This window comes from Procambarus clarkii, chromosome 33, assembly GCF_040958095.1.
Source record: "Procambarus clarkii isolate CNS0578487 chromosome 33, FALCON_Pclarkii_2.0, whole genome shotgun sequence".
Taxonomy (NCBI): Eukaryota; Metazoa; Arthropoda; class Malacostraca; order Decapoda; family Cambaridae; genus Procambarus; species Procambarus clarkii.
Window position 1 is genome coordinate 7,973,220 of NC_091182.1, and position 16,365 is coordinate 7,989,584.

At 46.8% G+C, this 16,365-nt stretch overlaps 1 protein-coding gene across 1 annotated transcript; it reads right to left on the minus strand.

The window, feature by feature from the left end:
• Window positions 1–5,768: 5,768 nt before the first annotated feature.
• LOC138370713 (uncharacterized) lies at window positions 5,769–6,293 on the minus strand. Its single transcript, XM_069335312.1, has one exon. The coding sequence runs from the start codon at window positions 6,291–6,293 to the stop codon at window positions 5,769–5,771; it is 525 nt and encodes a 174-aa protein (XP_069191413.1).
• Window positions 6,294–16,365: the final 10,072 nt, after the last annotated feature.

Here is a 16,365-nt window from a genome sequence, read left to right on the forward strand (position 1 = left end):
ACTTAAATGTTACCAGTCACTAGGATATTTCCAATAATAATAGTATTGATAGTGCGGTGCAATTATAGAATCACTTATATAATGCTCAAAGGGAGATGGAGGGCGCACTTAAACACATCAGTAAAAATTATTAAAAGTGTACTATACTAGGATCTACATTAAACATGTAAGGAAACAGGCATGAATATATATATATATATATATATATATATATATATATATATATATATATATATATATATATATATATATATATATATATATATATATATATATATATTTTGGTAGCAGTCTTTCCTGTAGACATATATTATTAAATAATATGACCGAAAAAGTAAGATTAATGATTCTAACACGAATTTTCTCTATCTTTCTTATGTTTCTTTTCACTGTTGATGGTAATTCAAAGATCAATTCTTCAAAATTCATTTTTATTTCTAGTCTGACGCGACACTTTAGCGCGTTTAGTAAAACTTATTACATTTTCAAAGACTTTAGTTTACAAACACACAACTGAAACTGAATAGAGCTTTACACATCTTCGAGGTTTATATCTACATTTGTGTGAGGTGGATGAGGTGAAAAACGAACTTTCAACAATGGGTATTAAATTCCAACACAAGACAGAACACGAAACAAAGGGTATTGAATGGGTATTAAATTCAAACACAAGACAGAACACGAAACAATGGGTATTGAATGGAAGTAATTGTAGAAAGCCTATTGGTCCATATTTCTTGATGCTTCTGTATTGGAGCGGAGTCTTGAAGTGGGTAGAATATAGTTGTGCATTAATTGGCTGTTGATTGCTGGTGTTGACTTCTTGATGTGTAGTGCCTCGCAGACGTCAAGCCGCCTGCTATCGCTGTATCTATCGATGATTTCTGTGTTGTTTGCTAAGATTTCTCTGGTGATGGTTTGTTTGTGGGAAGAGATTATATGTTCCTTAATGGAGCCCTGTTGCTTATGCATCGTTAAACGCCTGGAAAGAGATGTTGTTGTCTTGCCTATATACTGTTTTTTTTTGGAGCTTACAGTCCCCAAGAGGGCATTTGAAGGCATAGACGACGTTGGTCTCTTTTAAAGCGTTCTGCTTTGTGTCTGGAGAGTTTCTCATGAGTAGGCTGGTCGTTTTTCTGGTTTTATAGTAAATCGTCAGTTGTATCTTCTGATTTTTGTCTGTAGGGATAACGTTTCTACTGACAATATCTTTCAGGACCCTTTCCTCCGTTTTATGAGCTGTGGAAAAGAAGTTCCTGTAAAATAGTCTAATAGAGGGCCTCGTAGCCTGGTGGATAACGCGCAGGACTCGTAATTCTGTGGCGCGGGTTCGATTCCCGCACGAGGCAGAAACAAATGGGCAAAGTTTCTTTCACCCTGAATGCTTCTGTTACCTAGCAGTAAATAGGTACCTGGGAGTTTGTCAGCTGTCACGGGCTGCTTCCTGGGGGTGGAGGCCTGGTCGAGGACCGGGCCGCGGGGACACTAAACCCCGAAATCATCTCAAGATAACCTCAAGATATAGGGGGTATAGGTGTTGTGTTAGGTGTCTCTTCAGAGGTTGCATGGCATTTGACTTTCCTTCTTATGATGTCTTCCACGAAACCATTGGAGAAGCCGTTGTTGACTAGGACCTGCCTTATCCTACGGAGTTCTTCGTCGACTTGCTTCCATTCTGAGCTGTGGCTGAGGGCACGGTCGACATAAGCGTTAACAACACTCCTCTTGTACCTGTCCGGGCAGTCACTGTTGGCATTCAGGCTCATTCCTATGTTTGTTTCCTTAGTGTAGACTGCAGTGTGGAAAACTCCGCTCCTTTCCATGACTGTTACATCTAGAAAGGGCAGCTTCCCATCCTTTTCCATCTCGTAAGTGAAACGCAACACAGAATTCTGCTCAAATGCCTAAGGCATTTGAGTTTACACACACACACACAACTTTAACTGAATAGAGCTTAAACATCTTCGAGTTTTTATACCTACATTTGGGTGAGGTGACATGTTACAATAGTTTTGGATGAGGTGAAAATAAACTTTTAACACAAGACAGGACACGAAACTATGGGTATTAAAGGTTGGTAACTGCAGAAGGCCTATTTTTATTGGCCCATATTTCTTGATGCTTCTATATTGGAGTCTTTGAAAATGTAATAAGTTTTACAAAACGCGCTCAAGTGTCGTGTCAGACTAGAAATAAAAATGAATTTTGGAGAATTGATTTTTGAATTACCATCAACCATGAAAAGAAACGTAAGAAAGATCGAGAAAATTCGTGTTAGAATTAGTAATCTTACTTTTTCGGTCATATTTAATATATATATATATATATATATATATATATATATATATATATATATATATATATATATATATATATATATATATATATATATATATATATATATATATATATATATATGAATATATATATATATATGAATATATATATATATATATATATATATATATATATATATATATATATATATATATATATATATATATATATATATATATATATATATATATATATATATATATATATATATATATATATATATGAATATATATATATATATATATATATATATATATATATATATATATATATATATATATATATATGTATGTGTGTGTGTGTGTGTGTATGTGTGTGTGTGTGTGTGTATGTGTGTGTGTGTGTGTGTATGTGTGTGTGTGTGTGTGTGTGTGTGTGTGTGTGTGTGTGTGTGTGTGTGTGTGTGTGTGTGTGTGTGTGTGTGTGTGTGTGTGTGTGAGTGTGTGTGACCGAAAAAGTAAGATTAATAATTCTAACCCGAATTTTATCAATATTTCTTATGTTTCTTTTTACTGTCGATGGTAATTGAAAAATCAATTCTCCAAAATTCATTTTTATTTCTAGTCTGACGCAATGCTTGAACGCGTTTCGTAATAACTTATTACATTTTCAAAGACTTTAGTTTACACACACACAGCTGTAACCTGAAAACAGAGTTTTACTTAATGCAAACATTGAACAGCTTGTCTTATATACTCGCATTTGGGTGAGGTGATATGTTGCAACAGTTTTGGATGAGGTGAACAAACTTTTGACCAACACAAGACAGAACACAGTGCAATGGGTATAAATTGGATAAATGAGAGGGAAGAATTGAAGTAACTGCAAAGGGCCTATTGGCCCATACTTCCTCTTGATGCTTCTATATTGGTACAGAGTCTTGAAGTGGGTAGAATATAGTTGTGCATTAATTGGTTCTTGATTGCTGGTGATGACTTTTTGATATGTAGTGCCTCGCAGATGTCAAGCCGCCTGCTATCGCTATATCTATCGATGATTTCTGTGTTATTTGTTAACAAACATTCCCTGAATTCGGTTCTTCCAAGCTGGTCCAACCAGTAGTCACTAAGCATGTCTTTTACCACACTCACTCCTTCACCGAGATGTTTTCTCATGGATCCAGACGCGATGTTTTCCCTCTACATCAATAGATGTGACTCAGTCACATCTGGGTGTTCAGTTGATGTGACCCAGTCACATCTCAGGTATTACGTGCAGCACTGCACGTCATACCTGAAGGTGACCTGCAGGGCGTCAGATTTGCCCTCCCAGAGTCGCCGCTCACCTCCGTCACAGACAGACAGCCACGGCCTTCATTCGCCTACTAAACTCGGCTTCTTCATGCTCCCTGAAAATACACCAATCTTCTACGACGATGGTAGACTGCATAAGGCTACTCAATCCACTGAGTGAGGCTCCTAAAACCTCGAATCTCGGGAGCTCACTGACGCACTTCCACTCACGTCGAAGGTCTGTGAATCTCTGCTGGTGCAGTGACCTGCATGGCCTGAGTCAGGTCTCCCAGTGACGTCACAGCGGGCTCTGATTGGTCAGTCACGTCCCGTGACCTCTGCCAGCCAATCGCAAGCCTGCTGGCACCTTCACGTCTTAGCACCAACCCGACAGACACGTCGCAATTTTGTATGTACAAGTGGCATAAGAACCATCACCTGCAAAACTTATAAACAACAATTTCTCCATAAACACGTAATCTATCCAGTAGCCTCCTATGTCAAATGACTCCCTGTATATCAGGGAACCTGCAAGGTAAGAAGATATGACTCATAATGCTGGCACTGGGGAGAAATAGGAGAGGGCACGGTAACATACCCCTCCCCCTTAAAATAAGTCATATCAGTTAGTAAGTCCGGGATTGGGCATCCTCTATCACGTTCTCCCTTCCTTTAATGTGCCTGATCTCCGGCCAGTATTCTTGTAACAGTAGATCTCGTCAGATCCATCATGAACAGATCCACCTCGTCAGCTTTTGGTTTGAGTTCTTCATTTTATGTACGAGCGTCAAGGGGTTTTGATCAGTGAACACTCTCACCAGTTTAGTACCTCCACCCACATAGACGTCGAAATGCTGCAATGCCTTGATCAGGGCTAGAGCTTTCTTCTACACTATGCAATAAGTTCGCTGGTACTTCTTGAACTTCTCTGAGTAGAATGCCACTGGACAGTGAACTCCGTTTTTCTCCTGAGCCAACATGACTCCTATCCCCACGTCGTTAGCATCGACATACAAAATAAGTTCTGACCTGAAGTCAGGTGATATCAACACTCGTGTGTCTGTTAATAATTTCTTCGTCTTCTCGAACTATTCTTGACACGCTTCACCCCACTTCCATCTAACATTCTTAGATAGCAATTCTGTTAGAGGGTGTGCCAACGTCGAGAAGTTCTTACAAAATCCACGGTAGTATCCTATCATCCCGAGGTAGCGTAACAGCTCTTTCCTCGTCCTGGGAATTGGATATTCCTTGATAGCCTTTTGTTCACGGGAGCTACTTCTCCTTGGTCCACGACAAGACCTATATATTCTAATTGGGCTTTCCCAAACTCGCTTTTGGCAAGATAAATTGTCAGGTTTGCTTCTTGCAATCTTCTGAATAACTCTCTCAGTCAATTCATGTGTTCCTTCCAACTGTCGGCATACACTACTATGTTGTCGATGTACACGATGCAGCCTTCAACTCCTCGTAGCACTTCATTCATCATCCTTTGAAAAACAACTTCCAATGTTCTTCGTGCCGAACGGAAGTACTTTGTACTGGTATAAACCGTCCAGAGTAGCGAATGCAGAGATCCTCCTTGCATTAAGAGACAAAGGTATTTGGTAGTAGCCTTTCAGCAGGTTGACTTTGGAAACAAACCTTGCATTTCCCGTTTGGTCGACACAGTCCCTTATTCGAGGCATAGGGTGAGAATCTGACACGGTGATGGAATTTACTTTTGCGGTAATCGGTGCAACAGCGAAACGAGCCGTCACCCTTCTTCATTAATGCATATAGTGAGCTCCATTCACTATTGATAGGCTCAGCAAGATTATTTGCTAACAAATATTCCACCTCCTGTCTCATGATGTTCCTCTTCTCTGGACTAACCCTAAATGCGCTCTGCTCTATTGGCTTTCCGCCCTTCACATCTACATCGGGCACTACACTCTTGTGCCGTCGGGGAACGTCTGTGAAGAGTGACTCGTTCTTCCTTACTAAAGTCATTAGGTCTCCTCTCTGACCCTCGGTCAGATGATGTAGCTTCTCCTCCTGTCGCATCAAACTCTCTGTGTTGGAAAGACACGTACCATCGGCACGGGCCCACATTCCTTCCTCTGCCGGCAACTCCCTTTCATTTTCATACATAGAACCAACTTCCCTTCTCCTGACTGTCATTTTCTTCCCATTTGCGTTCTCCTGTTCTTCCTGGAACTAGGGCTTCAATCGTTTGACGTGACATACTTGTGTCTTGCAGGGGCAATTCGGCTTGCTGATTTCATAGTTTACTCTGCCTACTGGCCTGATGACCGTGTATGGACCACCAAAGCGTGATTCCGTCACTCTACCTCTCCCAGATAGTAACATCATCACTCTGGCTCCCACCTCAAACTCCCTTGGGATAGCATTCTTGACGTACCAAATCGAGATCTTCTCTTGCGCTTTCTTCAGGTGTTTAGCAGCCAGCTTCTTCGCCGTTTTCAACCGTTCCCTGAACTTCCGCACATATTCCTCCCCTGTCATTAATGTCTTCCTCGACATCAATTGCTCCTTTAACATCCCCAAAGGACTTCTTACTTCGTGTCCGAGCACCAGTTGGAAAGGAGAGAATCCCAGATACTTTACGACAGCATCTTTTATCGCAAACAGGGCTGAAATTATAGCTTCATCCAACTCTTCTCCCTGTTCCGCATAATACACTCGCAACACGGTTTTCAGGGTTAAGTGGAACCTCTCCATCGCTCCTTGCGACTGAGGCCTGTAGGATGAAGATCATAGTTGGGATATTCCTCAGCCTGCGATAGTCTGCCTACACCACTTCGATTGTAAAACGCTCCTGCAATCGGACTGAATCTCCTTGGGCAATCCATCGCATGAGAAGAATAGCTGAAGGTGTCCCATGATGCATCTTGATGTCACCTTCCTCACTGGGATCGCTTCCGGAAATCATGTAGAAGCGCACATGATGGTAGACAAGTAATTGTTTCCCTTTTTTGATTTGGTAAGGGTCCCACAACGTCGATAATTAGACGTTTGAACGCCTCGTCAAAAGCAGCAACTGGAACTAAAGGTGCTTTCGGGATGGCAGGGACGTTCTTTCCCGTCCTCTGGTTCGGGAAACATGTCTTGCAGACTCTCCTTACATCTGCGTCCATGCCCGGCCAATAAAAATGTGAACTGAGTGTGGAAGCTCGAGCACCGCACCTTTATACCGTGTCGGCACCACCACTTGATGCCTCACTTCCATCATCCTATCACTCGCCTCTTCTTGTACCGGTCTCCACCGTCTCATTAACACTCCCTTTTCCATAAAGAAGTGAGTCGGTGACTCGGGTCCGGCGAGACCTCCTCGGCCTCCCGCACCAACTCTGGAAACTCTTCCTTTTGCAGCTCACCAAGATGGATGCGGTCAACACGAAGAAGACTGGTGAAAGTAACTTGGATACCCCTATCCGAACCTTCCTCAGTTTGCACTTGTCCTCCGGTCTCCTCTCCGAACAAATGATCGAGCCCCAGGTCACCCAGCGTGTCCTCTTCGGCGTGACCAGATCCACTCACATCATCCTCCTCAACGCCCCATCCCGACGTCACCTCGAATACCGGAAATGCCGCTCTCGCAGTTTTCGTTACGTCACCCTCGGCTTCCGTCGTGCTGCTCCTTCTGTAGGGGTCTATACACTCTTCGACCTTGATTAATTAAGTCTGGGAGAACACATCCCCCAAAGAAGTCGTTTCCTAAGATCATCAGAGCTTCCATTCTGGGAAGCGAAGCACAGACCCCTACCACAAGAGTCTGGCAGCCATAGTCAGAATTAAGAGTTTCCTCGTGGGACCATCTGGTCACCATTTGGTTTGGAGACATCTCCCGTCACGCAGGGTGCAGTCGCGCCCCCACAGATCTCCAGTATCAGCTCTTGATACTGGTAATGGCTGAAAAGGGCTACCACTTACGGGCTATTCATGCCCGTGCCACCTCTTGGGTGGCTTAATCTTCATCAATCAATCAAATTTCCTCGTGGAGGGGCATTCTCACTTGTATCCCCAAAGTTCTTATCAGGTCTACACCTGAACTGGAATTCCCGTAGTCCACAGGGAAGAGGGATTCATTAAGGTGAAATCAGATCCTGTGTCTCTCAGCATCCTTGCTGGGACTGGATCAGCTCCTCCTATCTTCAGCATGTTCTCACATACAAATGGGTGAATCCACTTCTCCCTCATCACTGGCATCTTCCCTAGGGTATTTTCGACTTCTCCGTTTCCTACTCTGATGAAAGCCACGTTACCACCGCGCTTGGGTCGGCCACATTCACGAGCATAGTGTCCCCGACGTCCACAATTATAGCATCGACCGCCTCTCCTGGGTGACCCACCACCAGTCACCTTGGCAACACAAACAGCAGACGTTCCCTGCATGCTCCTTGGGCTCCCTGTCGTCGATTCCCTGGCAGCACCTCCTGTTCCCGAGTTAGATCCAATACTCACTCCTTGGGGTCTCCTCCTTGTGTCCCTCGAGCTCTTGAACCCCAGGTTCACTTCACTATGAAAGCTAGTCTTAGATAAGCCCCCGCCCATCCTTACTTTTTTTTTAGATATATACAAGAGTTGTTACATTCTTGTACAGCCACTAGTATGCGTAACGTTTTGGACAGGTCCCTGGAATACGATCCCAGCCGCGAAGAATCGTTTTTACAACCAAGTACTCATTTTACTGTTGAGTTAAACAGAGGCTACAGTTAAGGATTTGTGCCCAGTAAATCCTCCCCGACCAGGATAAGAACCCATGACAAAGCGCTCACCTTCACCTTCACCAGATGTTCGGGAAGAACCGTTGTCAGTGGTTGAGCCGTTGTCAGTGGCTCAACCTTCAACCAATGTTGATTAAGGTTGAATTAATCAACCTTGATTAATTCCTATTATTGTTTGCCATTAAATTCTAGTGAGTAATGTAACAGTATTATATACTCTAAAGATTACTAATGATGTAGTTATTAGTTCTATACTCTTGTTAGTAGAGTTTCACAAGAGTGCATGTGGATGCTTAGTTGATGTGTTGGTAAGACGCCTGCTCTGTCGAGCCAGGATTTAGTCAGACGCGTGGGTAGCTGCATGGAGGGGAGACACAACTTAACTTGTACACAAGTTAAGTCAGGGGATATTGTTTATTTAGCTCATTACTCAGTTAGTTCTCTTGGTATGACTAATTGTGCTACACCATTTATTCATTCATGTGTTTTAAGCGATGGTCTATGTTTACTAAGGACTTTTCATTGATATTATTGCATGCTAAAGAATATTTCTGGCTGTTATATTTTTACCATTTATTTGTTAAACTTTGTCACCCTTAGCATAGTTATATTGTTTTCCCGTTTATGCAGTGTTTTATTCATACCCTAGACACTTTTTGGCAAGGCCGATTTTCGTATACTTTGATCACTGCGGGAAAAGAACCTTGCTAAGATCTCAAGGGTTGTAACAGTGTCCCTTTGGTATTTGGTGTTGTGTGGGATAGGAAGCCCGTCCGGCGTACCAAGGTGGCCGTTGTCAATGGCTCATCTTTCCTAGAACGCAGCTCACATGAGTTAGCTCACCATCACGTATCTATCCACCAAGGCCTGATGGCCAGAGGCATCCGCTCATATTATAAGTAAAACGTTGACAAACGTCTCACCAAGCCCGGGATTCGAACGCCGGACCAATGTATTGTGGCCCCGGTGGACTAGCTCCTGCTCTACTGGTGCTCCAGTGTTGTTCCTGGACAATGTATTGTGGCCCCGGTGGACTAGCTCCTGCTCTACTGGTGCTCCAGTGTTGTTCCTGGACAATGTATTGTGAGCTGGTGGACTAGCTCCTGCTCTACTGGTGCTCCAGTGTTGTTCCTGGACAATGTATTGTGAGCCGGTGGACTAGCTCCTGCTCTACTGGTGCTCCAGTGTTGTTCCTGGACAATGTATTGTGAGCCGGTGCACTAGCTCCTGCTTTACTGGTGCTCCAGTGTTGTTCCTGGACAATGTATTGTGGGCCAGTGGACTAGCTCCTGCTCTACTGGTGCTCCAGTGTTGTTCCCCTTCTGTCCCATAGAAGGGGACAAGCGTAAAGCTTGTCTTGGCTTTAGCATTGTTACGGTGCCCTCTCCTATTTCTTTCGTTTGCCGGCTTAAAGAGTCATATCAGCTCTCCCTACTGATTCTCTGAGGTTCAGGGAGTCTATTGACATATGTGGCGACCAGACCGGCTGCCAGTAAAAGGAAAGAAGTTACATTATAAGTTGTAAATAAAGGAAAATTGGCGCCCTGTTATAAAATGAAACAGTATCCCCTACGGCAGATATGACCTTTTGGAAGGGAGACAAGCCGATCGCGGATTGGCCGATGTAGGTCGCGGGCGACAAATCAGGGCCCGCGATGACGTCACCGAGTGCCCCGGGCGGCGCCAACGTCAGAGTTGTACTGACCGTGGAAGCGACAGGACGCGCCTCGGTCGGCTCTCAGGGATTGGAGGCTCTGCAAGCCTTGTTCAGTGGATTGAGCTGGCTGTCGCAGTCATCCCAGTTATTGGAGACCCTGCGCATCTGGGAAGCCAAAGAGGAACCAAGTTCAGTGAGCAGAGAAGTGCCCAAACTTGGAAAATAGTCGGCGACGACGCTGGGCGGCGCCGCTGGCTGGACGTTGAGGTCTGGAAGGTGGGCGAGCAAGCTAGCTGTGACTGGGGTCACATCCACTGGGAATCTTGGAAGGACGACACAGTACCTAGGACAAGAAGCGACGCCCTGTGGGAGAGGCGAGTGTGGGGGAAAGATAGTGATTAGCTCAGCGCCCATCGATGAAACAGGATTGGGGCAGCTGAATCTCAGGGATTGGAACGGCGACGACGCGAAGGCTTCACGACACCTGAGGACCTGTGGAACGTCCTGGATCGTCGAGGATCGACCCCAGGAAGCGTGGGAACCTCACACCATCGAGGGACAGGCGTCGTGAGCCAGGAGTGTAAGGTAGATCAGTTTTCCCTCCCATTACCCCTTGTATGAGTAGGCTAGTTAGGCCACAATATTTACTCGTGTATGTGGCAGCAAGACTTTATTACTTTAATAGTAGAGTAGGCTGCAAGGCAGCTTGTGTCCAGGACTGTCAGAGAGGACAGTGTGTATGGATGGCAGGACAGTGAAGAAGAGGTGCCGACGTGGTGAAGAGGCCCTCCTGTGAGAGTGTGAGACTCCTGTCTTCCTGCCCATTTGAAGGAGTGTTGGAGGTCGTGGAAGAAGAGGCTGACGATCTCCAGACTCATTATCCATATTCCATATTCATGTATTACTTGTGATTGTGTGTGTGTGTTCATGTAATTTGCATCAGTAAATCCACACATTTTATTACTGTGTTTGAGTGTGCCTCCATTTGTGATATTTCTCTATGAGCATACATTTCTGGCTACAAACGATATATGATACACCCACTGAACTGCATTGCTGGGGTGCAGATATAATAACCCAGCTGGCGACCTTGCTAAGAGGAAGATAGAGAAGACAGGCGGGAAAGGAGTTCCTGCAACCTTTTTTTTGTCTGGCAGGCAAGACTCAGGGAGGTTATGTTTATAGGTAAGCCTGAGTCTTCCTTCACTCCCCCACGGGTCTAGGCCGGAACTGTTAACAGCAGTTTCCCCGTGGTTGACTGAAGGGCTTCCAGGGTGAATCAGTGGCACCCCTTTGTGGTGGAAGCAAAGACCTGCGGAGGTGGGCATCGTTGGTCCTATCTTGTGTGACCAAGGAGACTCCGGTGAATCCAGGGAGTCGGAGGGGCTGAGTATTTGGGCCCTTTGAGCCCCTAGCAGTTAAGTGTTAGCAGAGCCCCGGACCGCCCACCCCCACGTGACAAGAGAACTGGCGACCTTGCCAGGATTCGAACCCCAGTAGCCAAGAACTGGGAACTTCGCCAGGAAGCGTGGATCAAGCTACAGTGTGGACCAAATTGCAAGACAAGTGTTGCCAGGGTACTAATACAGTGTGGCCAGTGAATTCGGTGGTACTGTTACTCAACCAGCTAAGGGACTGAAACGGTGAAATTAGTGCCTACTAACTTGTCTGTGCTGTCGTGTATGCTCAATGATATAGAGATGGAGGAAGACAAAGTAAAGAAATTTATTGACACAAGGGACGAGGGAATTTTGGAAGAGTGCACCAAGGCCCAGCTCCAACAAGTGGCAAACCACTTTGGGATCAGGTTGAGGACGACTAAGGTAGCGGAGCGAAGGATAGAGATCATGGCACAGCTCACAGCTCGAGAGGAAGCGACGGGAGAGGAGCCATCTCAAGAGGAGCCGTCCCGAGGAGAGCCGTCGCAAGGTGAACCGTCCCGACTAGGGCCACCCCAAGCGCCTACCAGTGTGGAGAGAATTCACAGTGAACATGGGAGCAGTGGAAGGTCCAGCTGTAGTAAGAGGAGCCTGCAACTGGAAATAATGAAGATGCAACTGGAAGCCCAGCTGCGACGAGAGGAAAGAGAAGCGCAAATGCAGCGAGAGGAACGTGCAGCTGAGCTGCAGCGAGAGGAACGTGCAGCTGAGCTGCAGCGAGAGGAACGTGCAGCTGAGCTGCAGCGAGGTGAGCGAGAAGCACGGCTGCAGCTGCAGCGAGAAGAAGGAGAGAGACAACTGCGACTGGAGGAGATAAAGGCAAAGAAAGAAGTCGAATTGCGTCGCGTTGAACGTGGTCTGCCCTCACTACCTGCACGGCGGGAGGACCTCAAGGTAAGGGAACGTGACTTACCTACGTTCGAACCACAAGAAGCTGAGGCGTTCTTCGAACACTTTGAACGGATAGCGACTCTGAAGGAGTGGCCGGAAGATGATTGGGCTGCTCTGGTCCAGGGCAGGTTGACTGGAGAGGCCCGGGAAGCCTATAACATGCTGGACCTGGAGGAGTGTACTAGTTATGACGCGATTAAGAATGCGGTTCTCCACTCATTCCGGCTGACTCCGGAGATGTACCGGAAGCGGTTCAGAGAGTGTACAAGAGCGTCGGGAAAGACTTACGCCGAGACCGCCAGGGAGATGGAACGGAAATTCCTACGATGGTTGAAGGCGGAGGAAGCGGAGTCGGTGGATGATATCAAACGACTGATGGTGATGGAGAAGTTCATGTCGGTGCTCCATCCTGAGTTGCGAGTAAGGGTGAGAGAAGCAGGTATTAAGGACCTGAAGGCTGCAGCGGATCGAGCCGACATGCTGGAGGAGGCACTACATATCAGGAGGGAGGGGCCGCCCAGACACTCGCCTTACCCCAGGTCGGGAGGGAACCTTAGGAGTTCAGGAGGAGCGAGGATAGGTGGGGACTCTCCCAAGAGTAGTGTGCCCGATGAAGTAACGTGGTTCAAGAGCTCAAGAGACGCGGGGAGGAAGCCCCAAGCTGTGAGCAGTGGACCTAACTCGGGAGCAAGTGCTGCAGTCCCGGACACGACGACGGGGAGTCCAAGGAGGACCCAGGGGACGTCTGCAAGTGGTACCGCCAGAGTGACTGGCGAGTGGCCGCCCAGGGGAGGTGGCCGATGCTACAACTGTGGTGTGAGAGGACATTATGCCCGCGAGTGTGAGGAGCACCAAAGGAATGTAGGATTAATGTTGGAGGAGGAGAGAGTGTTTGTTCACACCCCATATTATAGTGGACCCAACGTGAATGGTTGGGAAATGAAGTTGGGTGAACATCCCTTCGTTTTCGGGGCCAACGTGAAGTTTGGAAGGTCAGACCCAGTGGAGGTTGCCGTGCTTCGAGATACGGGTGCTGACATAAGTATGGTAACCAGGAGTATTCTCCCCAAGGAATTTAATGATTCACCTGTGGGAGTGGTGAGGATACGCAGTGTGGGGGAGGAATACAGGTTGCCACTTCACGAAGTACAGCTGATTGCCGACTGCGGAGTCGAGAAAGCTATAGTAGCTGTAGCCCCTAAGTTACCCCTAGAGCATGTACAGATGGTGCTGGGTAATGACCTCGGAGGAGGCAGGATACAACCCGATTGGGCCAGGAGTGCCTATGTTGCAAGCAGCAGTACAACCCTGCCAGGTGAGGTATCGGTCGTTCCAGATGGTGGTGAGGAAGCCGACTTCGCCAGGGGAAACGTCGCCAGAGACGACGACAACGTGGGCGAGAGTGCAGAGAGGTCGTCGGAGGTAGTGGAAAACCCCGACGAAGCCCTCCGACTAAGCCTGATGATGCGTGTGGAGGAGTGGCGAGGAGCAGCCGTACAAACGCCTGGGGCGGTGAAGAGGCTGCAGACCGCACTCCCTCTATACAGAAACGTGAATAAAGTAAGCTCAGTGGATGAGCGAACGGCGGTGAAGGGCAGAGTGGAGGAGCCACGACGCAAGGCACCCTATGCCGGCCAGATGAATAGTGGTAGGTGCAAGACGAACCACCGTAGTGAGGTGAGCCACAGGGAGGTGGAAGAGCCCAACCACGAACCGAAGAAGACGTCTGCAGGGAAGAAAATCTCATGGAGGAGTGAAGATGTTCGTCGGGAACGAAGGAGCGAGTGGTATAGGAAAGGCAATACGAAGAAAGCAGGGAATAGGTACACCCAGGGTAGGCGCCAGCCTAACCAGAGGGGCATTGGGCCATCGCAAAAGCCTAGTGTGGAAGAGAGGGAGCTGCTGGATGGAGTACAGGTTACAAGTGCCACTGCGAGGAGACAACGCACCTACGGGAGAAGAGGAACCGAGAAGAGAGAAGGTTGGCGAAGAGGAGATCATGAGAGGAAACATGGAGTACCTGTAGGACGCAGTGGAAATGCAAGACTATCTCGGAGTGCACGACGCGGTGGAGGCGCTGCATGCACTGAATCTTACAGTGGTAACGAGCCGTGGGAGTACACTCGTAGCCACGGAGAGAGGATTTCTTGTAGGTGTTCAGGGAACACCCGTCACACCCGGTACTATGCGAGGTGGAGATACAATGAGGCAAGTGACTGGCAAAGTGGTATGAGCCACGTCACCAACTGGAGGAGTGACACTTCAGGAACGGAGGGAGCAAGAGTATAGGTTGCCCTCTTGAGTGCTGCTCTTCCGATATGACTCTTATTTTAAGGGGAGGGGTATGTTACGGTGCCCTCTCCTATTTCTTTCGTTTGCCGGCTTAAAGAGTCATATCAGCTCTCCCTACTGATTCTCTGAGGTTCAGGGAGTCTATTGACATATGTGGCGACCAGACCGGCTGCCAGTAAAAGGAAAGAAGTTACATTATAAGTTGTAAATAAAGGAAAATTGGCGCCCTGTTATAAAATGAAACAGTATCCCCTACGGCAGATATGACCTTTTGGAAGGGAGACAAGCCGATCGCGGATTGGCCGACGTAGGTCGCGGGCGACAAATCAGGGCCCGCGATGACGTCACCGAGTGCCCCGGGCGGCGCCAACGTCAGAGTTGTACTGACCGTGGAAGCGACAGGACGCGCCTCGGTCGGCTCTCAGGGATTGGAGGCTCTGCAAGCCTTGTTCAGTGGATTGAGCTGGCTGTCGCAGTCATCCCAGTTATTGGAGACCCTGCGCATCTGGGAAGCCAAAGAGGAACCAAGTTCATTGAGCAGAGAAGTGCCAAACTTGGAAAATAGTCGGCGACGACGCTGGGGCGGTGCTGCTGGACGTTGAGGTCTGGAAGGTGCGGCGGGCAAGCCTAGCTGTGACCGGGTCACATCCACTGAGAATCTTGGAAGGACGACACCGTGCCTAGGACAAGGAGCAACGCCTTGTGGAAGGGGCGAGTGTGGGAAAAATAGTGATTAGCTCAGCGCCCATCTATGAACCAGGATTGGGGCAGCTGAATCTCAGGGATTGGAACGGCGACGACGCGAAGGCTCCACGACACCTGAGGACCTGTGGAACGTTCCTGGATCGTCGAGGATCGACTCAGGAAGCGTGGGAACCTCACACCATCGAGGGACAGGCGTCGTGAGCCAGGACTGTAAGGTAGATCATTTTCCCTCCCATTACCCCTTGTATGAGTAGGCTAGTTAGGCCACAATATTTACTTATGTATGTGGCAGCAGGACTTTAATACTTTAATAGTAGAATAGGCTGCAAGGCAACTTGTGTCCAGTACTGTCAGAGGGGACAGTGTGTATGGATGGCAGGACAGTGAAGAAGAGGCGCCGACGTGGTGAAGAGGCCCTCCTGTGAGAGTGTGCAACCCGTTCTCGCAAATTCGTAAAGTCAATATTGACTTATTAACTACGTGCATAGGTGATATACTAAACATAATAGATACCCTTAAAAAGATTCATAGAAAACACCGACCTTACCTAACCTTGTTAGTATCTTAAGATAAGCATCTTATTGCTTCGTAATTACAATTATTACTTAACCTATACCTATTATAGGTTAGGTAATAATTGTAATTACGAAGCAATAAGATGCTTATCTTAACATACTAAGTAGGTTAGGTAAGGTCGGTGTTTTCTATGAATCTTTTTAAGGGTAGCTATTATGTTAAGTATGTCACCTATGCACATATTTAATAAGTCAATATTGACTTATTAAATTTGCGAGAACGGGTTGGAGTGTGAGACTCCTGTCTTTCTGCCCAGTGGAAGGAGTATTGGAGGTCGTGGAAGAAGAGGCTGACGATCTCCAGACTTATTATCCATATTTCCATATTCATGTATTACTTGTGTTTGTGTGTGTTCATGTAATTTGCATCAGTAAATTCACACGTTTTATCACTGTGTTTAAGTGTGCCTCCATTTATGATAATTCTCTATGAGCATACACGAGGGTTATCATAGTACCACCTAGGGAACACTACGTTCTCTATAGCAGTTCTTATTGCCTGGAGAG

Bases quoted from the DNA above. Each gene is read 5' to 3' on its own strand.
- LOC138370713 (XM_069335312.1), bottom strand. From the start codon at position 6,293: ATGGAGAGGTTCCACTTAACCCTGAAAACCGTGTTGCGAGTGTATTAT.